Source organism: Cynocephalus volans, chromosome 3 (genome assembly GCF_027409185.1).
Source record: "Cynocephalus volans isolate mCynVol1 chromosome 3, mCynVol1.pri, whole genome shotgun sequence".
Classification (NCBI taxonomy): Eukaryota; Metazoa; Chordata; class Mammalia; order Dermoptera; family Cynocephalidae; genus Cynocephalus; species Cynocephalus volans.
In genome coordinates, this window is record NC_084462.1 from 140,802,629 (window position 1) to 140,830,558 (window position 27,930).

The window sequence follows — 27,930 nt, forward strand, 5'->3', positions numbered from 1 at the left end:
CAGGGCAGAGGTTCTCTGAAGTATGTACTCAGTCATTGTTTGACTTTTATTTTTGTTTATTTTTCTTCATTTGTTTTTAATGAACTACATTTGCTGAAATTTTCCTGGTTTCATTCAACCTAGATACCTGTGAAAATAGGAAATATATGTACGTTCATATGCCTAAATAGAGTAGGAATTGACACCTTTTCTGGTCTGTATATTCCCAAGTTTGTTCTTACTCATAGTTTAATCATTTGCTTAAAAATTTGCTTTTCTAGATCCTTCCTAGTTTTGCCATACCCTTTATGTATGAAGATACCAACACCAACTAACACTTTAAAGAGTTAGTTTCCTAGTATTAAGAAAGGATTCATTTTTAGATGTGTGTGTTTGTGTGTGTCTATGTGTGTGTTTTACTTTTTAAAATACTTCTAGGTAACACCAAAGGTCATGGGTTCAGATCCCTGTACCAGCCAGCTGCCAAAATAAAATAAAATACTTCTAACTCTGCTTTGTCACCATGTGCTACATCAGTAACCCAAGACTAAGATTCATTCAATATTTATTGAATGTCTGCTATATATGTAGTATAGTTTTAGATACTGTAAGTGTTGCAACAGTAAAACATGGACCTTTGCCCTTAGGAGGTTTACAGGCTAGTAAAAAAGGATGTGTACACAAATGATTATACAAAACAGAATGAGGTGGGTGCCATAAAAGGTATCAATTGCTTTTTACTGATGCAGTTAACTCTGACCGGGAAGTTTAGGAAAACCTCATTGAGAAGGCTTTTGACCTTGTTCCTGAAAGATGAGTAGAATATCAACAGTTAAGAGTTATTCCAGGCTATATGAACTGAATTCTGTACACAAAATCTTAAAGGGAATGATCTGATGTTGCTGAAGCTCAGGGTGGAATTGAGATGAGACATTGCTTATTATAATTTAGGAGTAGAACATGAAGAACTTGAAAACCATGTTAAACCAGTAAATAAAACTATGAAAGTGTAATTTTGCCGTCCAATTTTCCAATATATTGATTCCTAAATGTGAAATTCTTCTATCTTCTAAGCCTCCCACTCCTCTACCACACTACCCCAAAGTAGTGATCGTTCCCTAAGCACATTATCTATAACTGAGGCACTTATAACTTTCACCTTGTGATTGTATCTACACAGGTTGTATTTTCTCTTCCATAAGATCAAGACTCCTCTATTTCTTAACTTTGAAACCTCCCAGTGGGATTGCAGGGAATAGGTGTCAGCTGTTAATTGTATGGATTCACTATTTTACTAACCTTATCTCTTTTTGCACTAAGCATAATTTTAAAAATTCTCTACTTGGTATTCATATTGATTGTGTCTGGTTGAATTTAGATTACTTATGAGTTTTTCATCATTGAATAATGTGAAAAACAAGATCTGTGACTGAAATAGAGCTTTATAGATAGCTATAAAGTAGCTGAGACATAGTGGCCAAGTAGCCCTCTCTTGTGGGTTGAATTCTGTTCCACAAAAAGAAGTCCTAATGTGATACCTGTGGAAATAGAGTTGCAGATGTGGTCAAATTAAGATGAAGTCATTAGGATGGGCCTTAATCTAATATAACTGGTGTTTTCATAAGAAGAGGAAAACACCATGTGAGAGGGATACACAGGGAGAACACCATGTGATGACAAAGGCAGAAACAAGTTGAGAAGTTGCAAGCCAAGGAGTGCCAAGGATTGCTGTTGATAGCAGAAGCTAAAAACTCACAACGAAGAGAGCTTTTGAGAACATGTCCCTGTGGACACCTTGATTCAAAGCTCCTAGCCTCCAAAACTGTGAGACAAATTTTTTATGTTTTAAGCCATTCAGTTTGTGTATTTTATTCAATACATACTTATTGAACATCTGCCAGATACTAATTTAGGTGCTCAAGATACATAAATGTAAAAAAAAGAACAAAAAACCCACAAAAATTCTGCCTTTCTGGAGCCTCCATTCCAAGGGAGTAGGAGAAGGTAGGAAGACAGATAATAACATAGTAAGTTAGAAGATGATACATTCTATGGATGGGGTAGTTGCCAATAAGAATAGGGTGGCTGCAGTTCATTTTGTAGTGACTTGAACAAAGGTAAATTAGGTAAGTGAGGTGACTGGATATTCGGGAAGAAAAATGATGCAGGAAAAAGAAACAGTCAGGACAAGAGCCCTTAAGGAGCGGCAAGTGTAATGTTCCATGATCAGCAAGAAGAAAGGTAACAGGAGATGAGATCAGAGAAATGGGGGAGTATTGGGGCATATTTATTGAGTGAAATGGGTGCCCTTGGAGGCTTTTGAGTGCAATAATGACAAGATATGATTCGTTTTAACTGGATAATTCTGGATACTGTGTTAAGGATAGAGTTTAGGGAGAAAAAGACAAGCAGGAAGATCAATTAAGAAACCATTGCAGTAATCCAGGTGAGGTAATGGTTTAAACCAGGGTGCTAGCAGTAAAGGTGAGAAGTCTGATTCTGGATATATCTTGAAGGTAAGACCAGCAGGATTACCAGATAGATTTGATGTGGATGTTTCAGTTATCTATTGCTCTGTGACAAACTCTTCCAAAATTTAGTAGCTGAAAACAATAAGAATTTTATTTGCTTATGGTTCTGTGGGTCAGGAATTCAGGCAAGGTTCAGTCAAGCAGTTCTGTTCCACATGGCATCAGCCGGGAATTATTCACTTGGCTGTATTCAATTAGTGCTCTGCGATGGAAGGTCTAAGATAGTTTTGCTTATAAGTCTGGGGTCTCAGTGCTCTTCTCACGGCCTTTCCTCCACATGGGTTCCCTACATGTGGCTAGCTTGGCGTCTTCAGAACATGGAAGTCTCAGGGTACTCAGACTTCTCCCTTGGCAGCTTGGATCCAAGCCACATTGTCTAAGTACTTGTCAAGACACTGCTTTTATCATGCTTTCTAATGTCCCATTGGCCAAAACTAGTCACATGGCTAAGCCTACAGTCAGTGTGGGAGAGGAATAAAGAAGGGCCCGATTCACTGAAGTGAACTTCCAAAATGGGGTTAGAGAGAAGGAAGTAAGTGATGTTTTCAAGATTTTTGGCCCATGTAACTAGAAGGATGGTGTTACCATTAATGGAAGAAAAGAAAAACTGCAGGAAAAACAGATTTCAGGGTAGAGATCAAGAGTTAAGTTTTAGGCTGTTCCTAAATGGTATTGGGTTATCAGAAGTAATTACCATTAGTGTCATCAATGTTGGTATACAACCCCCCACTGCTAAGTTTGACTAGCTTTAAAAAATTTTAAAAGAGTTAAGTTTTGCACATGTTAAGTTTGAGGTATCTACTAAACATCCAAGTGGATATTCAAGTTTGACATTTAAAGGAGAAATCTGGGCTCTCTCAATATAAAGTTTGAAATCAACAGCAAGTAGGTGGTGTTTAAAGCCATGAGATCACCAAGTGAGTAAGTATGGCAAGAGCAGAAAAAAGGACCAAGGATTCATCCCTAGAGCATTCCAAAGTGAAGCGGTAGGAGAGAAAAGGAGGAACTAGAGACAGAGGGAGAAATCAAGAGAGCGTTAGTGTCCTGGAAGCTAAGGGGAGAAGTGTATCCATCAGGGAGTGATCAAATTTGTAATAAATATCTGATAGGTCAGGTAGATCAGGCCTAGCAATTAACAATTAGATGTAGTAATGTGGAGATGATTGGTGACCATTTCATGAACAGTTTCAGCATACTAGTGGGAAATGGGGTCGGGGGCAGGAAAACCTGGCTGGAGTGGGTTCAGAAAGATAAAATGTAGCCATGATATCTGGGAACTAATTTGACACAGCTAAGCCTCAGTGCTATTACATACTGATGGGACGCTTTCAACTAAACTATATTTTTCTCCCATTTTTCACAGGACATCCACTTCAGACAAATTGGTCACCGTCCAACTCAAAACACCAAACATCCCTCTCTCTTGCTAAATGAGTGACTGCTTTACCCTCTCTTAGTCTGCCCTCCGCATAGAAAAGATTTATTAAGATCATAGAATTGCCCTGGCTTTCGGAGAGCACCCAAACCAGAGCAAGTCTCCACCTCCTTCAACCCTCCCCCAAATTACCCAACCAAAGCCCAAATCCTATGACAGCTTCTTTTTAACACCCATTTACTGAAACACCCCACGGTTCTCCCTAGCTGCAGTGAGAAATAAACCAGACTTGTTCGACCACAGGTATGTTTTTGTTTTTTTTTTGGTCTTCGGCTGAAGGGCATTGCCAGCGTTGAGATGTTAGGCGAGGAACTCACAGCGTAGGCAACTGGGGGTGACTTTTTCTCCAAAGGGAAGCAGAAAAATAGAATGGTAGCCTGCAGGGAAACTGGCTCAAAGTTTCTGTTTTAGGATAGAGAAATAGCAGCATGTTTGTATCATGAAGGAAACAATCAAGAAGAGAGAAAAATAGATTCACTTAGTAGGGAGAAAGCTGGTGGATAACATACGGAGCGCATCGTATCTAGTGCTTTAGCGAGGGTTGGCTTCACATGGAAGCATGTATCTTTCACCTACGTGGGTGGCTGAGATCCTGGGACGCGCCTACCTGCTGTGGTCAGAGTGTGCACTTTCTCTTTCTGATTACTTCAAAGTTCTCAGTGAAGAAGGAGGCAGAAACCCTCCCTCCCTCAAACAGCTAATCGCCCATCTAATTTTATATAGTTTTTACATCTCAGTTCCTTTGTGCGTCTGTTTCCAAGAGGCTTTACTAGAATACTAACGTCCTAATATCCATCCAACTAACAGATCCCAAATATGGTCCCAGGAACAATGGAAGAAAACTTGATGTTATGCACTGGTTGTTTAAACCCGACCACAGAAAGAAATATTCCTCCTTATATATTTCTTTAGGGAATATCCCCTCCCCTCACCCCACCGTGAAAGGCCGTTTACTGAGAAGAAGAAAAAGGAAAAACAAAAACAGAAAAGAAGGATAAATTGTTTCTTTTTCTTCGCAGTCCCCGGGCGCCTCCAACTGCTTTTTACACTGGATCTCTTAAATTTTAGAAAAACGGCCAAAATTTGGGCTCGTAATTTTGTTAATATTTAAGCAAAAACTGCCTTCTACCAACAACTGGGCAACTCTGCGGGTCACACAGAAAACCAGCGTTAAAACAGTGGCTAACGCCTCGGTGCTTTGAGGAGGCTGGGGACGGGACAAATGCTCTCAAGTGCGCAAGCGCAGTTTGCGTCCTGTTTCATGTGCAAAACGAAGACCTATTTTCACAGAGATCTGGTTAATATTGAAAGAATTTAAATCAATTCGGTGTAAGAAGACTCCTTAAGTAAGGTACTTTGATGAAACTATAAAAGATTTAGAGAACGTTAAGTACCCCAGCAAAACACAGCTGCGCCCAACGTGGGGCTCGAACCCACGACCCTGGGATTAAGAGTCCCATGCTCTACCGACTGAGCTAGCCGGGCGCCTGGGAAGTTGGCTTCTTTTTTTCCCTCTTGATTAGTATTATACTACATTTGGTCTTGTCCCACGTCATTTTCTAAAGAAAATTTCGTGAAATATTATTAAGTCGGTACTTCAGTATTATTTTTAAAAGCATTTGAAAACATTTAGATGTGCTTAAATTTGAGAATTTTTATTTTGTATGTATCCGAAGATCACTGAAAGCTTATGCAAGTCCTTACCATTACAGAGTCATTGAATCTTTTTCTGGTGTTTAAAAATATTTACTGCCCAATGTTATCTTTTATACATAAATACGTATCAAGGCCATCCAACTTCTATCAAAAGGCATACTGGATTTCTACATATTTCGGTTCCGCGTTAAAAAAACAAAGTCCAATCTCTAAGAAGTTAGATTGAAAAACAGCGGAGCTTAGTTGTTGTTGTTGCTTAGCTATTTGAGTATCTTCTGATGAAAAGTTATATTGAGGAAAAGGATTACGATTCAATTAAAACAAGTTCTCTTTCGGATAACTGTCTGACAGTGGAGAGAGGACGCTCAGAGGTTATTGTTATCCTGCTCAAATGACAGAAACTGGGAGATAAGGATTACATTACAGAGTCTCTGAATCCAATGGAAAAGATTGTTAATTATAAGAGGAATAGAGATGAACCTGATTCTGATCAAATTATGACAAGCTGAGATAATGGAGTAATCTCCTATGGAAACAAATATATTCTGAGATACTAGCGAACCTTTATAGATAAGAAATTCTGCAAATTTCTGTAACAGGGGAGTGTGGGGTGCTGTTTATCCTACTGCTCAGAACTGCAAGTTAAATCCTGGGATTCTTAGGATACTATCCCTAAACCACAGTATTTAGAAGCTAAACATACTGGGCATCACATTTCCTAAGGTACATAATTAAAAAATAATTAAGATATGTCATAAAATAGTACTATATGCTTAGATCCCTCAAAGTACACGTAGGATTTAAGTTGAGTATTTACAATTTTTAAGCTTAAAATATTATTACTATTACTCAGTTTTTTTTCTTGCAACTTCAAATTGATTTATTTGTGATTATTTTATATCTTAGCAGAACATAATTGGGAAGTGAATTTGATTGTATATATATATATATTTTTGCGTATTCAACACATTTATCAAGTACCTACCTACCCCATGGAAAGCACTGTGTTAGGCATTCTAATAGAAGGATAAAAGAGACTTGGATAGCCTCAAAATGCTTATCACCCTATTCGAAAGATGTGCAAATTGCATACCAATTTCCTATGTACTACTTTTAAAAGTAATTTGGAGTAACTTGGTTAAAACAAACAAATAAATCCATACCCAAACGTTTAAGACTTGTAATGAATCAGGCAAATAATCAAGAACCTGAGACCACAATTCAATGCACTCTTCTGAGACACAAGACAAATCAACAATCCAGCCCTGAACTAGGCAGCTCATCTGACAGTGAGTTCAGAAAGAACCCCCAAATTCTTAATTATTAATGAATATTAAGTGCTCTATGCACTCAGTCTTCATCACACACAAGAAATAAAGTTAATTAAAGGTTTAACTGGATACCTAAACAAATTTGGAGTACTTATAGTTTACCTGATTCAAGGTGAATCCTCCTATGACTGACTACCTGTAGTCTTTAGCTTTCTTCAGCGCTTTCTTGGCTTACCTTGGTCTAAATCAGGCGCACATATAAACTAGAAGGTTTTAATGAGTAGGCAAATTAAGTGCCTAGTTATCCAAGTAAATTCAAATCTTTTATTTATTCATTTGTTAAAAAATAAAACCTAACCATTAATTATAATGCTTCTTTAGCAGGAAGAAGTAATTGAAGTTCCTATTTTTTCCCTCTTTCCTACATCCAATTCTTCAGGAAGACCTATGTCTTAGTCTGTTTTCTACTGTTACAACAGAACACCACCGTCTTGGTCATTTATAAACAATAGAACTTTATTTGGCTCACAACTGGAGGCTGGGAAGTCTGAGAGTGTGGTATAGGCATCTGGCAAAGGCCTTGTGCTGCATTAACCCATTATGAAAGGGGAGAAGGAAATTGAGAACATGAGGCAGCGAGAGAGAAAAGTGAGCTGAACTCATCCATTTATCAGGAGCTCACACTCGAGATAACTAACCCACTCCTGAGATCACAGCATTAATCCATTCAGGAGGGCAGAGCCCTCATGACCTAATCACCTCTTAAAGACCCCATCTCCCAACGTAGTTACATTGGCAATTAAATTTCAACATGAGTTTTGGAGGACACACATCCAAACCACAGCACCCTGCATATCTGAAATCCATCTACACAATTCCTTCTCTACTGTCTCCTCTGTAGTTCAAATCACTCTCCATTACTGCTTGCCCACAGGAGTGCAGTAGTTTTCCATTAGTATCCCTGCTTTATTTTTTCCCCCTAGCTATTCTTTGCATGGAAACAAAAGAAATTATTTAATAATTTGTATTAAATCATATAATTCTCTTACTTAATAAACTCCTGATGATTTTACAGTAGAAAATCAATAATAAATGTGAAAAGAATGATGGAATTAGAAAATTGCCATTTGGAATCCATCATAATCATAATTCACTCAAATAAGAATCATCAGATACTATCAGTGGGTAAAAGGTTGAGGAGTTATAGGATGTTTCCATAGTCTCAAAGTGCTTTCTTGTAAGATATTTATTAACTAAAAAGGGAAAAATAGAAACTTTATAGTGGAGAAACTTTAAGCAAGTGATCAAAATTAACATCATCACTAATGTAACAAATTGACATCATGTGCCTCAATATAATTCTCTGACACGAATGAGTACAAGGTCACTTCCGCAGTATTTCTGCCAAAAAATGCATCATCCAAATCTAATTATATTAAGGAATAGTCTACAAAATAAATGGTTTGTATTCTTCAAAAATGTGGGGGGTCTTTTGGCAGCTGGCCAGTACAGGGATGGAATCTGGACCTTGGTGTTATCAGCTAACCATCTGAGCTAACCAGCCAGCCATGTTCTTTGAAAGTGTTAATGCCATGAAAAGTAAAGAAATACTGAGCAACTGTTTTCCAGATTAAAGGAGACTAGAAACATGACAGCTAAATGCAGTGTGTGGTCTTGGATTTTCTTTTGCTGCTAAGGACATTGTGGGAGAATTGCAAACTATGAATAAAGTTGATAGATTAAATAATATTATTGTTAATTTTCTGAATTTCATAGCTGTACTGTTTATGTAAAAAATGTTCTTGTTTTTTGAAAAAATACATGCAAGTATTTAGGAGTAAAAAAAGTGCTTATGGTCTATTTACAATCAGATCAAAATCCAAACCACTATAATATATCCTATGTACACTTCTGATTTCTCTGTAACTCTTCCCCACTTAACTATGACAAGCCACACTGACGTCACAGTTTCTAGAACAAGCCGTTTTTCCCTGCACTTGCTGTTCTCTGAACCACTCTCAGCCTTTTCTTAACCCAAGTTTCAGTGTACTATCACCAATTCAGAAAGTTCTTCCCTGAACACTAGGCCTAAAGTTCGCACCTCCATTTTCTATTAAAGAGCTCTTCTCCCTTCTCACTTATTTTGTCTATATATTTCTTTGTTACCTATTTCTTCCCAGTGAATGCAAATTCCATGAGAGACGGGAGTATGTCTTCACCGTTTTATCAGCAATGTTTAACAGGGTACTTGGAACATATTAGTGTTCAATAAATCTCTTTAATCAGGCTTATCCTTAACTCTACTGAAAAGCATTAGATTCATTGAAAGGGCACTAATCCTTCTGTAAAATCCCAAGCTGAGCTCAAAGATGATACCCTTAAAATGCAACTTCATTTCCGAGAGCCTGCGGATAGAAGAGTGAAGTAGACGCCATCAAGATACTGGGTCCGAACCAGGATGCCAAGGAAGAGGGGATACTACTCCCCTACTGCTTTCTCTGGTCTTTGTTAAGGGTATACTCCTAGGAACATCTATCCTTTTTCTTTCGAGAGAAAATAAAGTAACGATAGGAATAATATAATGTAACACTACACAAGATAAATAATAATCCCTAGGAAGAGAAATGGAGCAGGTTCCCAACCCCATTGTTTCTGCACATGCGCGCCGCTGGCCACTCTCATTCCCTCCCCCCTCCTTTCCCCACAATCCTTTTCGAGTCCGCGGAACGAGCCACAGAGAAAAAGGCCATTGGTCTAAAGTGCAGCCAATGAGAGGACTTGTTACTAGTCTGCCGGGTGCTACGGCGTAGGGCAAGCTCTTTAGGCCTGGAAGCTGTCCGCGTCCCGGTGGTTTTAGCACGATGAGCTCAATCGGCACCGGGGTGAGTTTGTTATGTCTCGGTGTGATAGTCAGGCCTAGGGATCGGCGTGTAAGGGAACCCGGACAGTCCGCACGGGGTGCGTTAGGACTGTCCGCGGCCAGGTGGGCCGCTTCCAGCTGTCTGCAGTCCGTCGGTCTTTTATCCGCTCTGTTCTAGGCCTGCGTTTCAGGTGGCGGTGACTCCTGAAGCGTGGCAGCCCGGCTGTAGCAGGCTTGGCGGCGCAGCAGTGAGGGTTGGAGCAGTTCTGGATTGCTGAGTCACTTTCTTTAGCCGCTTAGGGAAACTGAAAGTGGAAACTCGTGCGGTCTGAAATAGTGTGTGAAGGGTTTGGGCAACAGTTCGCCTCTTGGGAACCACCGAGGCAGTGCGGCTTAGGATTCCATGGTCTGAGACTCAGGCTTCCTGTGGACCGTCTTTGCTGTTCCTAGGGGGCTGCTGACTCACGGGCCTTCTCTGTCTTCCCCTCGAGGATACTGATCGACTGCTCAGTGTAAGAGTCCCTGGAAACCCTGTCGGGACAGAACTGTTAAGAAAACTGGTCTGAAAACTAAATCTGATGGATCTTTTCAGTTTTTCCTTTGTCCCTGCTTTTCCTGTACAAATTACTTACCAGCGCTTTTAAGCATTATCTAGGGACTTAACCGCTTCCAACCTTTAACAGACTGTTGAGGATTTTGGAGTTGGACTTAACTTGTTCTTCGGCTTACCACTTTCGTTTGTTAAACGTACTGCATTTGTGCAGTGTTTTGCTTACTCCCTTTATGTACTTCTCCATATAGGAAATACAGGTGTTTTTGGTTATACTTATTAGTTATTTGCACTAGAGGCATTGAGTACAGACGGTCTTCGACTTAACGATGGTTCCACTTGCAGTTTTTCAATTTTAAGATGGTGCTAAAGTTATACGCATTCAATCCGTAAATCGATTTGCAGTATTTCCAATTAACGATGAGTTTATCGCGATGTAACCCCGTGATAAGTCGAGGAGCATCTGTAATGGGTTTCTCAGTTCATATATTTCTAATTGTTCACAAGATTTTGATTTCAATTTTAAAGCCAAATACTGGTGTTCCGAGTTTCATAACAGGCAACTTATGTTTGAGATGGTTTAATCCATTCGGTTATGAGATGCTTAAGTATGCCATCATAATACTTTTTTTGGATAAGTAAATGCTTAATAATGTATCTTGTAGCAGGTTGACTTTGCAACCACATTAATATTACCTTCAATTGATAGTGTTTCATTCTACAAACCTTTAAAAAATACTTGATAATATAACCACGTGGGATATGTTAATATTACAATGGTAGAGTAACGATCTCTGTTTAACAGATCAGGAAACTGAGACTCAGAAAGTACAACTTATGAAGGCTTATCTTCTGTCTTTACTTCTCCCAAGAACTTCACATGTGAATACTTGTCTGACATTTGTTCACTTGATTAACTGTCATTTCATAATGCATGTCCAAAGTAGAGCTCTGTGTTTTCTCCTCCCCTTGCCATTTTGTATCTATTAAAATCTTCAGTTAAGTGAATGGGTCCAATTGTAGTTGCTCAGATAAAAAAAAAAGTCTATGGTTCATCTTTAATTTCTTTTTTTACGTTACTCCCAGAGCCAATCTGTTAGCAAGTTTTTTGCTACTCTCAGAAGGTATTCCCTTCCGTCTCTTCTCTAAGCCACTACCACTGTCTTTGGAATACCTAATCTCTGCTTCCACTCGTTTCCCTCTACAATTCATTTTCCACATGAAGCCAGAGTGATGTTTTTAAAAACTTGGAAATATCGTCCCCTCTGCTTAAACTCATTGCATTAGAGTAAAACGTAAACTCCCTACTGCAGCCTAGTCGACCCAACATAGTTTGGCCCTTAGTTACTTAGCTGACGTAGTCTGCTCTTTTCTCCACTGCTTACAGTGCTTGAGACACAGTGACCTTATTTCTGTTCCTTGACTGTGCTAGGCTTATTTCTACCCTAAGGTCTTTGTGCAAATGCTGGGAAAGCTCTTCCTCCATATCCTAAATAGCTAGTTCCTTGTCATTTAGGTCTTACTCAGCTTAAATATAACTGCCCCAGCAATGCCTTCACTGAAGGACTTTATGAACGAGTGATCATCTTTGTATTCCCATGTGATTAACATATTATAAATGCTCATCAGATGTTTGTGGAATGCTAAATGATTTGTCCAAGGTCCTTCAATTGGTTAGCAGCACAGCTAAATCTAAATGTTTTGACTCCAGTGCTGTTTCCACTATACCATATTAATTTTTTTCAAAAATGAATTTTGTGTTCAGTGTGAAGAAAGTTCTGACTTTCCCTAGGACTTGGATCTGTTTCTCTTCAAAAGCAGAAATCTAATGTGTATACCTTTCCCTTAGCCACTGTTGCTGTTCTGACATGCTTCTCCTTCCTCTTCAAAGCAGTCTTTATTGGAATATATCACATTCCTGATGTTTAAGACATTTAGAGAGAAAAAAATTGTATGGTTATTATTGCCAAAGGTATATTATAAGCTTATTGTTGACCTTTTCTTCTTAGTATGACCTGTCAGCCTCTACATTCTCTCCTGATGGAAGAGTTTTTCAAGTTGAATATGCTATGAAGGCTGTGGAAAATAGTAGGTAAGAAACATTGTTTTACTTGAAATAAGTATGTTTTAACCATTTATTAAATGTCTCCTTTTATTTTTTATATTTTTGATAATTGGGTTTTATTTATTTGGCACAAACCAGTATATGCCCTAAAATAATCTCAATTTATTAGTCATTTCTGGATCTCTTTCTAGTCCAGATCTTTTCCATGAGCCCCTGTCCTGTATTTCCAGTCAATTCCAGGATTATCCACTTAGATATCCATGTCTTAAGTGTAGTTTTATACACTATATTTCTTTTCATCTTTGCTAGCCCGTTTTCCTTTTTCAAATTCTTGATTTATGTGATTGTTTTCCTTGGCCATTAGGTTTGTGACCTTGTCTTTTATTTCTCATACATTTTGTGTTTTAAATATCCTATGCAGTTAATCATGTTTGTCTCAGCAGAGGTTTGATTCTTCTCTATTTCTGCTGCCACTCTCCAAAAGGTGTAGGATCACTAAGATATTTTCCTGTTGGGCTCCCTTCTTTACTTTGTCTTTTATTGTTTAGAGTAATGCACTAAAATGATTACTTTGCACCCTTGTAACATCTGGGTTAAATTATTAGCTTGTTGACAAATATTTTTAGTCTTTTACTGAGGAAGTTTTGTAGTCAGTTATACGTACATGATCACTGTATTTTCAAATCCAAAGAGCAACTTTGGGATGAATTAGAGGATTTTTAAAAAATTTCTTTTATAACATCATCTCATTCAGATCTCAAAATTTTTTTCAGGCTTACTAAACAGAGTGCTGAATTTGGGCTCAATTTTCCTTTACAATTAAAACCTTTGGAATAAAGGTGGAGTAAGGAAATGATTTCAGGATTCTGGAAAAGTACACATGTGAAATAATGAGTTTTTTCACTTTCTATTAGTGTTCTCAATATTTGTTATGGAAGTTTCATGAGGGTAGAGACTTGTCTTTGCATGTGCTGGCACATAGCAAGCCCTCAGTAGTGAATGAGTAGTGTTCATTTCAGAGTGGTAGAAAGAAGGTATATGGGTTTATAATGGTTTATGAAGTATTTTTAAATGTGAAAAAAAATATATTCTTATGGAATTTGTAATGAAGTTAATTTATTTTGTGTTTAAATGTATTATTAGAGATACTGGTACTTACAAGTTATCAGTATCTAATACTATAATAGAAGTAAAGTAAAGCTGTAAAGAATTTTAGGCTGAATATATTTGTCAATGAATACAAAAAGCCTGATAAAATTCAAATTTAAGAAAAAAGGTGACATTTTCTTCTGACTGATGAAGGAAATGGGCTCTTAGAACATGGAGCTGGAGAAACTTAGAGAAGTTAGTTTTTCTCTTCCTCCTCTGCATTCTTGAATTTTCATTGGTGTAAAAAACTGGTAAGAGAAGTCTTGACTAAGAGAAAAACTGGAGGTATATTTTGAAACCATCTGTTATCCAGAAAATGGAGACTAGGCTATGAGGAACTGTGTATCTTAAGAATTTGTTTTCTATAAAGTATCTCTAAATATGATTTAAAATAATCACTTAAATTTAAGCAAACATGAGGAAATATTTTTAAAAATTGAAACCTTAAAAATGAATGTGATTTTTTTTTTTTTTTTTTTTGTATAAAGAAAAACTAGTAGGAAAGTTGCTCTTTTAAAGGGCTCTCTGTAACCCAGTGTAGTAGAAAGCTGGATGAGGATCAGAAAATGTGAATTTTCCTCCTAGTTGCTACTTATAACTACTTCACATATCTTACCATAAGAATGAAATATACGTAAAAACACTTGGAAAATTTTTAAGTGCTGTGTGGGCATAGAAAATAGAGATTGTATAGTAATTTTCTTAAGAGTCTTGTACAGGCTGGTCTGAACGTGGTGAGTTATCTCAATTGTTCATAGACAGTTACAGATCGAACTCCTTGTTCTACTCTTTCTCCTCTTCTCACTACTGCACTTGACTAGTCTTGAAAAAATAAAGTCTGGTACATAAACAGAAAACATTTAATCTAATAATTTGATTTACGATTATAATTTGACATAAATTCTTATAAAGAAATTTAATCTTTAGGAGTCAAATATTTTTTAGTACCTGTTGTGTCAAGCATAGGAACTGCTAACACAACATATAAGTGAATACTTAAAAGCATTTTATTAAAAATATTTACTATGATCCTAACTAGTTTTTAAAAGTATGTCCTTAGAAAGTAATTTGAAAAAGAAAAAAGGGGATTCTCATAGAGGAGCCAAGATATATAACGGAGGTTGTGTGATACAACTGTAAGGACTATATTGGTTAGAACAAAAATGTACACAAAATTTTGGTCTGTGGGTCCCTTTATACTTTCAAAGATTATTGAGGACCTCAAAAAGCATTTATTTTTATAGGCTGTAGGTTTTATTAATATTTACTGTGATCCCAAAGACCTTTTATTTTTTCAGGTTATTGGTTCTATTAATATTTACCATATTAAAAACAAAAAGAAAAAATTTAAAAATGTATTCATTTAAAATAGTGAATACAATTACATATTAATTTAAAATAACTTAATGAACAATATATATTTTTTTTTTTTAATTTTTTTATTTTTTTTTATTTTATTTTTTTTTTAATTTTTTTTCTTTTTCGTGACCGGCACTCAGCCAGTGAGTGTACCGGCCATTCCCACACAGGATCCGAACCCGTGGCCGCTGGGAGCGCCGCCGCGCCCCCAGCGCAGCACCCTCCCGAGTGCGCCACAGGCTCGGCCCATGAACAATATTTTTAATGAAAAAATAACTTCAAAACCAAAAAAATTTAGTGAGTGGTATTTTACATTTTTGCAAATCTCCATCAGTTTAATGATACACTTGGATTCTTACAACGTCTTTGTTCAATCTGTTATATTTAATATATTATGAAGTAAATCCAAATCAGGCTTCACACAGATACGTAGTTGGAAAAGTGAGGAGTATCTTAATAGCCTTTTTAGATAATTATGGATATTGTTCTTTGATACTACACCAAAAGTGAACAAATGGTAGTTTCTTTTTTTAAAAAAAAAAAGACTGGTAAGGATATCTTAACTCTTGACTTGGTAATGTCAGCACCACGCTCTCCCAAATGAGCTAACTGGCCATCCCTATATAGGGATCCGAACCTGTGGCCTTGGTGTTATCAGCACTACACTCTCCCAAGTGAGCCACGGGCCAGCCCTAAATGTTAGTTTCTTAAAGGTTAGTTGGAGTATGAAAACGTATTGGTGAACATCTTTGCACTGTTACATTAAAATCCATTGGGGCTGTCTTACACTTTGAATAGATCTGTTACCAGTGCACAACTCTGTAAACACTATGAATTGATCATTTTGAAAATATTGGTTTACTGAGTTATAACAGATCTTCAAAATTTGATATATTTCATTTTAAACTATCAAAAACATGATATTTGTTAATATTACCACTGATCTCAACATAAACATTTCTAAGTATTGGGAAGCAGGCAGGCTGGCTCATAGTGGTGAATATGTTTCCCAAAATTCCAATTTTTGCGTGAAAACTTTAATTTTATTATTGACAACAAATTTGTCAATGGTTTTCCTTGAAGTAACTGGCTCACTTTGTTCCTTTTAGGAAAAATGTCTGCTGTATGTCTAAGTGTAAATAACCATAGTTTGTTTTACATTGTTGAAGGTAAAAACAGTATTCATGAGGAAACTCACAATTCACAAAACAGTTGCACAAGTGCTTACTTGGGTGTGCAGCAGAAGTACTCTGGGCACCTCCCATTTCATTACTAGAATATTAAAAAGATGGGTATGCACGGGTTGAAATTTAATAAAATTATTGCTTCATCAAGGACATTCTTAATTAAGAGTGGCTTAAAAAAAAAAAAAAACCCCAAAATCAGAGAAAATAGCAGTGAAGAATACAATTAGTAGTAGTTTACTGGTACTGGTTTGTTTTCACTGCCTTGATTTGTGCTAGACAGCGTGTCATATTGTATGTATTTTGTTAGTATCTTTTTTCACTTACATATTAGTATCTTTTTTGGTCAGATGATATGCTAGATTTTAGGGCGGAGTCACATGATATTCATTTATGGATCTAATTTAGCACACTGTATAGGTTGTTTTCCCTTTCTAGTTTAAGTGTTTCAAAGTAGTTGACATGCTTTAAATGTTACCTGGTTTTGTATGTTTTTAAAGCTTAAGTTTATGAAGTTTCTTTTATTTTCAGTTAAAAAGTTGGTTTTTTTCCTCCTTGTTTCAGTACAGCTATTGGAATCAGATGTAAAGATGGTGTCGTCTTTGGGGTAGAAAAATTAGTCCTTTCTAAACTTTATGAAGAAGGTTCCAACAAACGACTCTTTAATGTTGATCGGCATGTTGGAATGGTAAGGTGACATTAAAAATGTTTCTTTTTGTCTTGTCCAGTTTCTTTTGAAGTAACTGGAATATATTAAAATGTGATTATAAGAACCCATTTACTTCAACATTGAGGCAGAAATAGATAAGTGAGGAGCCACAAAAATTATCAAGTCAGTTACTGGGTTTGAACAGTTGACTGTCTAAAAGAAAGATAGCATTCTCGTAACCTTATTGGTGGAAGATGTGAAAAACCAAATTGCTTTAAGAAAAGGAGAGGGAGAGGGTTATGGACTATATGTAGGAATGAGATCTTGGCAGCATAGATCACCAACAAAAGTATATGCTTGAGCGGCAAAGAATCTTTAGTTTTTTGTATTCCTTGTGGGAATTACTATCACATGAAGATGTTATCAGGTAAAGAACATCTTTATAGTAAGGTGGAGCACCAGGAAAAGATGCTTAATATAAAGGAAAAGTGAACACATCCTTTTTAATAGCTTCATTGGCATCACTGTGTTTATTTCATGCAGCTGGTATCTAAGCTGTCTTGAGTAACTGCTTGGTAGAATTGCAAGCCCAGCCATAAATATACTGCTGCTGTCTACTGAAGTCATTCTATACAGATGTCAGACTTTCTTCAGTAAGAACCACCACCAAAAAAAGAAAAGGAATGAAATGATTTTAACCCTACCTAAAAAGGCAAGGTACTATGCTGGGAGCTCTTTACATAAATTATTCTCATTTAACCCGACAGTTCAATGAGTCCGTTTGTTATTTAAAGCCAGGAAGCTGATGGCATTCCATACACCTGAAAATTGGTGAAACACTGGACATTGAAGAGGGTTGGAGAAAATTAAGGCTTAATGTCCTCCATCCACAGTTGTCATCTTCAAGTGATTTGAGAATTATTAGACTTCACAGTTAGCTTTCTCTAAAGCAGTAGAAGATTCTTTAAATGGTGAAACTCAATGGCTTAGGTAAACTTGGGAAAATTATTCTAAACACCCGTTTCCTAGTCTGCAAAACAAGGGTGATAATACTTATAATTATTGTGAGGTTAAAAATAATTATGTAAAATGCTTAACGTGCAATGAGTGCTTAATATGTGTTAGGAATTATCATCATTACTACTACTAAGTTGCAGTACAAAAAAAAAAAAAAGCCACTAATTCTGGTATCACTTTTAAATTCTGCAAATCTCCTAAGCTAATGGTTTCCAAACTTTGTCTCCTGGTACCTTGAGTGTCTCAGTAATTTTTCTCTATGGTTTCCTTAGGCAAAAAATACCTAATGGTTTTGTTTATTATTTAAGCTCAAACAACTTAGTGTTTAAAAAAAAACCAAAAATAAAACCACATACACTTAAAATATTTTAATTTTTATTTCATTTTAAACAACCACAATTACTAACACATACATCGTTCAATTTCCTAAACTTTGGAATCAGATTGGATGTTGCCACCCTCATTTTCTATACCACATTGATTTTTGTATAGTACTTTTATCACAGCATCCGCTAATAACCCAATGCCCCAAGGTTTCTCAGCACGTATGTAGGAACTGCAGTTGTAAGCCACCATCTTGATAGGTTAATGGTTTGCTATTTTTTGTCTGTCATTGCAGTTTATTAGCCAATAGACTGAAAAAGGAGTTTTGTGGTTGTGTCTTTTAGACCAAAACTTTTAATAACTTTTTAAACATAGAACTGTTTTTGAAATTTCAACCCTGACCAAGACCAGTGGTTTTTATTCTTTCTAAGGAGGTGGGAAATGGGAACAGGATTTATGATAGAAACAGTCCTTCTGAATATGAATTGGATAAAGCAATGAAGTCATACTCAGTAAATTTCCAAATCGTAATCCCATACTCAAGCATCAAAATGCTTTGTAAAACCTTTAAGCCAAAAAAAGTTTTATTCCAAATGATGACACTTGTTAAAAATATATTAAATAACCCTATAATAGCATGCTTTTATTTCTAATAGGAATGTATTTGTCTATTAAATTGGTACTTTTTTTCAGGCAGTAGCCGGTTTGCTGGCAGATGCTCGTTCTTTAGCAGACATAGCAAGAGAAGAAGCTTCCAACTTTAGGTCTAACTTTGGCTATGACATTCCACTAAAAGTAAGTTGATAACATGGTGAGGAACCATGTGCACAGTAATGTGAGTTTATTAATAAGCTCTTCTGTTTCCCCTTCATAGCATCTTGCAGACAGAGTGGCCATGTACGTACATGCATATACACTCTACAGTGCCGTTAGACCTTTTGGCTGCAGGTATGAAATTTTGTGAGATATCCAAAAGTCAGATTATGTATTGTAGATATCTATTTTCTCCAGCATCTTTGCCTTTTATACACTTAAAAATATGAACTGTTACCAAGAAGTATTAGGGCAGTGATTAAATAAAACATTGTACATAAAAATAAAAACTATTTGAATAGTGGAAAGGACTATACATGTTTGAAGTAAAGATAAAACAACTCATAATGACCTGAATGTGATTATAGTAAATTGGTGTTAGTCTCTGCTTTTTCTCATGAAACTGGTCTGATTTTAAATATATTCCATGCTAACATTAGCTAGCTAATTATATTTCAGTTTTCTCATTAATTTCCATCTGAGATGCTTTAAGGACTTAAGATAGAATGAATGCTTTCAAATGGTGTTTTTTAGCAGTCAGCAATTAATCCATGCAAAATTACTTTCATAATTCTCACTAATTATAGTTTCTACTTCTGTGGTTAAGATGAGGTGCTGTAGTAGTTTTATTTTGGGGGGAAGTGGGGATTCAACTATATCAAGACCTGAAATATGTGTGAATATTCAAATATGGTTTCTAGGAGGAGGAAACCTGTCATAACTAGCTTTTCCTAAAATGAAAAGACATGTTTAATTTATAACTTAAAAGAAAAACTAGGTCATGTTTGATAAAACGTTTACTAACATCTGAGTGCTTAGAGGTAGTGCTATCTTTGAGTTATGATCACTATATTTTAAATTACTAAGGAAGACAGATGTTAAAGAAAACCTGAGTTGTATTTTATTGGCAATAGGTTAGACCTGTGAATATTCGTTACATTAGTTATTAAGGTTCTTACTTAAATTACATCATGTAGGGGCTGGCCAGTTAGCTCAGTTGGTTATACCACTGAGGTCATGGGTTCAGATCCCTACACTGGCCAGTCACACACACAAAAATGAAACACTTTGCTTTCAGACAGGTTTATAGAATACCTTTCAACTGAGCTCTGAGTTCATCAGTTACTTCTCTGCTCTTAAGAGAGGTAAGAATAATGGAGAGAAGTCTTCCAGTAAACATTTGCTGAGAATATACTTGTACTATTAATCAGTCATAGATATGGGGACACAGGATGAATGTCACCATTGATAAAATTTTAGAGGTGATATGGTAAAGGTATGTATTGAGTATAGTGGGGCAACAGGGTATCGCCTCTTTCCAAAGAGGTGGCAAGGAAAAGGGTATGAGATATATAGCAAGAATGGATAAGAGTATTTCAAGCAAAGAGACTGGTTTGAAACTACTTGGGCATTTCAGGAAATGCGGAGGTAGTCAAGTACACTTGGTGTAGTTGAGTTTAAGGTTTAGAGGTAATACTGAAGACATAGGAAGGGATCAGATCATACAGAGGTCTGTCCTCTATGTTAAGGAGTTTCAGCAAAGGAGGTGTTGAATGGTTTAAAATGGTCACAATCAGATATAGACTGTATTCTGAGAGACAAGTCTCATATCACTGTGGAAGACGGAAAGGAATGATGGTAGGTGTGGGAATTGGAGAGTTGGCTGTTAAGACACTGCATGTGAAATGGTATGAAAGATGAGGCTGGTTTCTCTTCTACTCTAAAGCAAATATTTTACAATTTTGGAAAATCAGTAATTCATATGATTCAGTGACTTAATTTGTTGAGCATATAAAAATACATTGAACCAAGCCTGACTGTTGCAGAAAGAATACTGGAGAAATACTGGGGAAGAGAATGAAGGAATTTGACATGGATTTAGAATTTCTGTCAGATCGCTTCTCGGCCTTTTGGCTAAGATCAAGTGTAGAATTTCTGTCAGAAACTGTGCTCCCTTGACTTTTTATAATTTATGCCTTTACCTATCAGGCCCTCTCATTAGTTTTATTTTTCAACTGCCTATCATTGCTTCTTTCTCTACATTGCTATCTTCCCAGCAGTTTCATCAGAAAGTTTAATACTAAAAAAAAAAAACCCCACATGAAATTTGAACAGATAATCTCAAGTTAGTACTAGTTTTATTAATTGAAACTAGCTTACCATAGTACTTACTATGACTTATATGTATATAGCACTTATCTTAGAAACCATAATTTCACTTTTATCACTATAGTATTAAGAACCATAGTTTAAACTATTTGTTTACTTTTATGCAGTTTCATGTTAGGGTCTTACAGTGTGAATGATGGTGCGCAACTTTACATGATTGACCCATCAGGTGTTTCATACGTGAGTAATTTTGACTCATTTGAAATTCTATTCTTGCTTCATTAGCATTTAATATTCATATTTGGATTATATGAAATTTCTTTAAAACTCATTCAAGAAAAGTAATATTTTCTTGCTTATTATTAAGAGCAATCTATGGATATTAGGCAGAGATAGTATTTGTGGCTTTCAAAGTGCTATTTATAGAAACTACATAGTAAATGTATCTTCAATGTGATTTTCCTTCAATAACTAAAGATTAGCAGTATCTTAAAACAGAATATAATGTCTCTCTTTTCAAAAAGTGGGTTTAAAGGATTTCTTAAGAGCTTTCTCTAACTTAAATGATGACATAATTTTTCTTTACATATACCTTTATTAAAAAGAATCCAGAGTTCTCTTAGCGTTAAGTTTGGTATTTTAAGTTTTTTGAGCCTGTTGGCATTTGTTAGAATGTGTTTGACTATATTTCTCCACACTTGCTTTTAAAAGTCATTCAACATCCTTTCCTTAACTTTTAAATAGAAACAGTAGTTGTCATTAATGTTATGACAGTATACTAATTTAACTCAATAACATATTTTGTCTTTTTTTTTTATTTTTTAAATAGGGTTATTGGGGCTGTGCCATTGGCAAAGCCAAGCAAGCTGCAAAGACAGAAATAGAAAAGCTTCAGGTAATACATATTTAATACTTGAATTTTTGCTACATCATTATCCTTCGTGTAGTCAAGTTTTATCACCACAAGCTAAACCTTTTAGTCCAAGGATGTAGTAGGGCTTGATGTTTAGAACAGAGCTTTCCGAAACTGCTAAGTGACTGAATAGGAAAGTTGATAATGCATTATCTGTAGAGTTGTGTCACGGATCCCTTCATGATTTTGATGGCTGCAATAAGTCCTCAATCCAGAAAAATACAACTTTTTATATAATTTTACTAAATCCTTGAAGCCCATTCATGGATTCCTGCAGCCTTAGCTTGAGAATTTTGGTGTTTTAAAATTTTGAGTTAATGTCATAGAATCAACTCTAGTAAGAAGTTATACATAGTAAGTCTTCCTATATCATTTTTCTGTGGGACGCAGCTTATATATACATATATATATAGTGTGTGTATGTGTGGCTGGCTGGTATAGGGATTGAACCCTGGACCTTCGTGTTACCAGCACCATGCTCTAACCAACTGAGTTAACTGGCCAGCCCCCATGTCTTAAAATAAGACTTTTAAAGTGTTTGGCTGTCCCCTAGTGCTTTTCCTCATAAGGTATGAAGCCCGTCCTGTTACAGCTACCTGCTTTTTTTTTTTTTTAAAGATGACTGGTAAAGGGATCTTAACCCTTGACTTGGTGTTGTCAGCACCACGCTCTCCCAAGTGAGCTAACCGGCCATCCCTTTATAAGGATCTGAACCCTTGGCCTTGGTGTTATCAGCACCACACTCTCACAAGTGAGCCTTGGGCCAGCCCTACAACTACCCACTTTTTCTTCCCCAAGAGCCAGAAATTCAGCTATTAGTGTGAAAAAGTTTTCTTAAACACCTGGTTTTCCTTCTAGCCATAAATTGATCAACTTAATATTGAAACAGTATACACAAAGTCTTTATTACTTACCTGTCAGAAACTACCCTAAAAAGGCAGGCATATAGTTTATCAGAGTTTTGGTAAATTACAGTAAGAAAGAATTTCATATACATTTAATATTAATATTGTACTAGAACCTTGCTCAACTAATGCTCATTCAACTTATTTAATGTCACATTCTAGAACCCCCTATAAAGATTAATTTATGTTTGAGATAGTAAAGTTGACAAAAGGACTTTAGAGATCGCTTAGCCTAAGCCCAATCCCAAGTTAAACACACTGCCTAGGGTCACAGACTAAATTGGCTGTAAACAGTATTCAGACTTGAGTCTTAGACCAGTGTTCATTTCCATCACACTTCCTTGTTTGGTACTAGCTTCCTATCTTTTTATCTCTTTGTAGCATTATGTGGAAATTTGAAAATTATATGCAGTGGTCAACTATCCTTTTGTCTTTCTGTGGTTAAATCTTACTAAGGAACGGGTAAAACAACAAATCCCAGCTTTAAAAACAAAAAAACACACACTTTAATGAAGGAACACTTACACCTTATGCCAATAACATAAAATTGGGTTGCACTATGGCCCACTGCTTGCTTTTTTAAGTAAGTTTCATTGCAGCACAGCCACATTCATTCTACACTGCTTTCACACTACAACAGTAGTTTAATATTTGGAACACAGTCCAGAGGCCATATATTTAAAATATTTACTATTTGGCTTTTTACTCAGAGAACTGTCCGACTGCTGCTCTACATCATTGCTCTGGCCTGTTTTTCTTTTGATGGTCTGCTTACTAAAAAACCAATTCACGAACATATGTAAAAAATATATATGCCATTTAAAATGTGCTATTTCAAGTTTGCTTAAGTTTGCCTTTGTAGGATAGAGTTAATTCCCTAAACAGAGAGCTTTACCAGTAAGGGCAGAAATACACACATCAATATTCTTTCCCTTCCCTTCACCCCCAATTTAACATGAAAAAATGTAAACATTAAAAGAATATTACACCAAACCTATTTTCCCACATTTTATCCATTTGTACGTTTTCCCCTGAACTACCTGAAACAAAGTTGTAGACATGACATCGTATCCCTAAATGCTTTAGCATTTATCTCCCTGCAACAATACCATTATCATACTAAAGATATCATCTAATAGTCCAAAATCAAATTGCCTTAATCATCCCAGCACTGTCTTTTTTAACTGCTTTTCAAACCACACTATCAAGGTTCACTTTAATTTGTTCCTCCTTTTTAGTTTTTTCCCCCCTCCACAATATATTTAAGGGTCCATGCCAGCTGCCTTTGGAGTTGTACCCACATATTGGATTTGTCTATTTCCGAAGACTAGAATACTTAAATTTAAATTCAGTATTATAATTTTTCTTGTCATCGTTGTTTCTTTTTTCTCATGTGGTTGTGCAGGCATAGCTTCAGCATCGGGATTTCTAAACTTTAATCAAAAACAAAAACAAAATATTAATGAACCTAGTTTAAAGATATGATAGTTGAATCACCTTAAGTCACACTGTAGTATGAGTACCCATTATCTTTCACCACTTTCCATCCCCCCAATATATCCAGAATATGCATGCTAGTATGCAAAAAACATTGTTTTGATTCTGTTGTGTTTTCAGAAACTCTTATCTGTTTATAAACCAATATGTCTAATAAAATCTTGCACTGGTTACTTCCAGTACCTACGGTATAAAAACTCAGCTGGACACTTACGGGCTATTTTTCTACACTGATTTCCAAACATTCACTTAAAAGAATGCTGAATTACTTCTAATATGAACAAACTTTTGGCTTCCTGTTTCTGCTTTGCAGGTTTCATTTATCTTCCTAGAAATCAAATCAAATCCCATCTGTGTTCTAAGAATCCACTCAAATCTTGATTTTTCTTCAGAACTTTCCATGATATTTTGCATTTTTTGTCTTGAATAGTTCCACGAGGGACAATTTATCTTACTTCTTCATCTTTCTGTATCTTGTATATTCACAGGTTGCATATCCCTTATCTGAAATGCTTGGGACCAGAAATGTTTCAGATTTCAGAATATGCAGAAAACATACTGGTTGAGTATCCCTTATTCAAAAAGCTCCAGTCAGCATCCTCTGAATTCCATTTCAGTGCTAAAAAAGTTTTGAATTTTGGAGCATTTTGGATTTTGGGATTAGGGATCTTCAACCTGTAGTAGGTATATTAATGGTTTGTTTGCATTTTATTACTAAAAATTGGCTATAAAGAAAAACAGATTTCTTCTCCAGTCTTTGAAACTTCTGCCTGTGAGTGTAGAGTCATAGAGAGCTCTGGACTCTTATAAATTTTACCACAAAATTAGAGCTATGTAAGGCTTATCCAGAATATCTGTTTTGGTATATTAATTTAAAGACATAGAGACATTGTAAAGCAGAAAACTTAGGTTCTGGTCTTGTTCTAGGCTATTTTCTTTGGTTTTCTATCTGAGAATCTATTTTAGGAGCACAGGTTATTGATAAAAGTTGTGAAAATAGTTACACAGTGGAAAGTGTTCTTTTGACTCATAAAATTAATATACATTTTGTGCAGATGAAAGAAATGACCTGCCGTGATGTTGTTAAAGAAGTTGCAAAAATGTAAGTTGAAATTTGCCTTACCATCCATAAAAATATTTCACTTGACCTTTCATATACATTAATTCTAAGGCTGTTTTATTTGAAAATAGCTTTGTGTATGAGAGGACCTCAAAAAGTTTGTGAGAAAATAGAATTAAAAGATAACTATCTCTCCAGAAATTTTCTGAAGTACCCTCACATAGTTTTTAGAAGATAAACTTAACATTCTAAGATGCCTCATTAAGGAGGTTAATATCTGTATTTTTAATTAAGTTATTAACATTTTCAAGTAATAATGGATGGGATGGGAAAAAAATAGCTTTTGGCAAAATTTGTTTGGTGATAGGATTTAAGGGTAGGAGGACATAATGGACTTTTAGGGGCTTCATTTGTTAGCTCCCAACTTCTAAAATCTCCTAAGTCCCAATAATAGTAATCTTAGATTGCCTCTAAGAAAGCTTACAAACTTTATGGTAGGTTTACAGCTAATTATTTCTATACATGGCCCACGAAGCTGACTCATTTATATGAACTGCTGTTTCTTCAGGAAAGATGTCTCACTTTTTCAGGTTTATCATAAAAGTTCTTGTAACAAGATGGGAGGAACAGTATTCCAAAACATTTTTTAAATCTAATAAAATACTAATTTTGTAGAGAGCTTTTCAGATTTAAAAGTCATAATATTCTAGAGAATTCACAGCACTACTGTTCTACATTAGGACTACAAGAACAAGGTCTAGTCAGTCAGCTCTTTGTCCAATAGTGTCACAGGTTTTACATCCAATAAATTTGTTGTCTTTTATAATGTTCATGATAATATAGATTATGTAGAATGTGCCTGCATATCATTTTATAAATATTTATACTAGGGATGGGTGTTCTAATTTGTATTGTGGGTACATGAACTACAGTGTTTGAAGGTGACCAAATGTTAATTTTCCTTTTTCTGTTCTAGTATTTATATAGTACACGATGAAGTTAAGGATAAAGCTTTCGAACTAGAGCTCAGCTGGGTTGGTGAACGTAAGTTATTTTTGTACATTTATTTGCTCTAGGGGTCAGCTGCACTGCACCTAATTTACTACTGGGTGCCCTTTCTATACAGAGAAAGCCAAAACAAATTTATCAGGTAGTCTAATTGAAGGGAAAAATCTGTTTAATAATCGACTAAAGTTGTGAACAGTTTACTTTTTTGAAACATTCATTTCATGTTTTAAAAGATGTTACTGAGAAATCAACTTTTTCTGTCCAGGCTAGGATTTTCAAAACTTAATCTAATCATGTTGTGAATTAACACACAGGATTTATAAATCATAGCATAATTCACTCTTCATTTATGTTAGAGCTTAATTTGGGCACATATAATCTCATGTGGAGGAAACACAAAAATGAATTTGTAGCATTACTCGTGGTACAGCTTTACACACATCATTAGATGAATTATACTTGTGGACTAGATAGGTTATACGGTATTACAAATCACAATATAGTCCTCATTTTTAATTCATTTAATTATATGGCTTAATTTATAGTAACTAAAGGAAGACATGAAATTGTTCCAAAAGATATAAGGGAAGAAGCAGAGAAATATGCTAAGGTAAGCCACAGCATAAAAACTTCTCTAACCAAAATCATGAGTTGAATAGTAAAGGAAGGAGGTTAATTTCTATTAAATAACACTGAAGAGTTTAACTGAACTAAGAATAGAAATTTTCTAGGTTGTCTCCAGTGGGGTTTAAGTTACTCTGGGGGCTGGCCAGTTAGCTCAACTGGTTAGAGCACCCTGTTATAACACCGAGGTCAAGGGTTTGGCTCTCCGGATTGGCCAGCACTGAAAAGAAAAGAAAAAAAAAAGTTGCCCTGGTTCCCAATAGAAAAGATTTTTTTTTTTTGGTGAAAATTGCAAGGGTTTTTCCAGGATATTTAATGTTTCTGTTGTAGCTTGACTTGCCCACAAGTGTGGGATACAACAATATTAAAAATCAATTTTACCATACTGGCCAGCAGCTTAAAACAAAACAAAAATATTTTAAATACCATTTTTCTCTTAACAGGAATCTTTGAAGGAAGAAGATGAATCAGATGATGATAATATGTAACATGTACTTCAGCATCTATTCTGTTTTAAGTTTCTACTACCATTTCATGTACTCAGTCTCACAGATAATAAATACCCACTGACCAGTTTTCATTAAATTTTTGTCTTGTAACTACTGAAGTTTGGTTAATATCTGCTTGACAAAATTGGGAGTAATTGAAGACATTTACTTAATATTAAAATACAGATTTATTGAGGCTTTGGAACCAGATGAATTTAAAGCCCCATTCCATCTAGAATTCAAAGATCATATTCTGCTGAGCTCTTTTATAAAAAGCACCTATCAATTTAGTAGGCATATAATTGATACTGTTGCCCATTTTGGTATTTAGTGAAGTGACTGCTGGTCAGTAATTAGCCACTGTTAATCTTTAGGTGTGATGCAGGAGAAAGATGTTTCAGTTTGGGATAGTTTTTCAAAAACAGATCCTCCAATATGTGAATCAAGAATATTTTTTGCGGGCCGGCCCCGTGGCGCACTTGGG

The 27,930-nt window shown here is 35.8% G+C and overlaps 1 protein-coding gene, 1 non-coding gene and 1 pseudogene across 2 annotated transcripts; 2 read left to right on the top strand and 1 right to left on the bottom strand.

Annotated features, from left to right (window-relative positions):
• Positions 1 to 5,357: 5,357 nt before the first annotated feature.
• On the bottom strand, positions 5,358 to 5,430 carry TRNAK-CUU (transfer RNA lysine (anticodon CUU)). The gene has a single exon. It is a non-coding gene; the product is annotated as a tRNA-Lys (tRNA).
• A 4,218-nt stretch (positions 5,431 to 9,648) lies between these two features.
• Positions 9,649 to 27,557, top strand: PSMA3 (proteasome 20S subunit alpha 3). Its single transcript, XM_063088591.1, has 11 exons — positions 9,649 to 9,754; positions 12,292 to 12,374; positions 16,604 to 16,727; positions 18,723 to 18,824; positions 18,904 to 18,977; positions 21,119 to 21,191; positions 21,781 to 21,846; positions 25,322 to 25,368; positions 26,303 to 26,370; positions 26,880 to 26,944; positions 27,402 to 27,557. Exons 1-11 carry the CDS (start codon positions 9,734 to 9,736, stop codon positions 27,444 to 27,446), a joined length of 768 nt encoding a protein of 255 aa, XP_062944661.1. The 5' UTR covers positions 9,649 to 9,733; the 3' UTR covers positions 27,447 to 27,557.
• On the top strand, positions 20,737 to 20,829 carry LOC134374131 (U2 spliceosomal RNA; annotated as a pseudogene).
• Positions 27,558 to 27,930: the final 373 nt, after the last annotated feature.

What these genes read in the sequence shown, in the direction of transcription:
- PSMA3 (XM_063088591.1), top strand. Translation starts at nt 9,734, where the DNA reads ATGAGCTCAATCGGCACCGGG. An exon ending in CAGAAATAGAAAAGCTTCAG is followed by an intron (nt 21,847 to 25,321) that starts GTAATACATATT and finishes CATTTTGTGCAG; the next exon opens with ATGAAAGAAATGACCTGCCG. An exon ending in GTTAAAGAAGTTGCAAAAAT is followed by an intron (nt 25,369 to 26,302) that starts GTAAGTTGAAAT and finishes TTTCTGTTCTAG; the next exon opens with TATTTATATAGTACACGATG.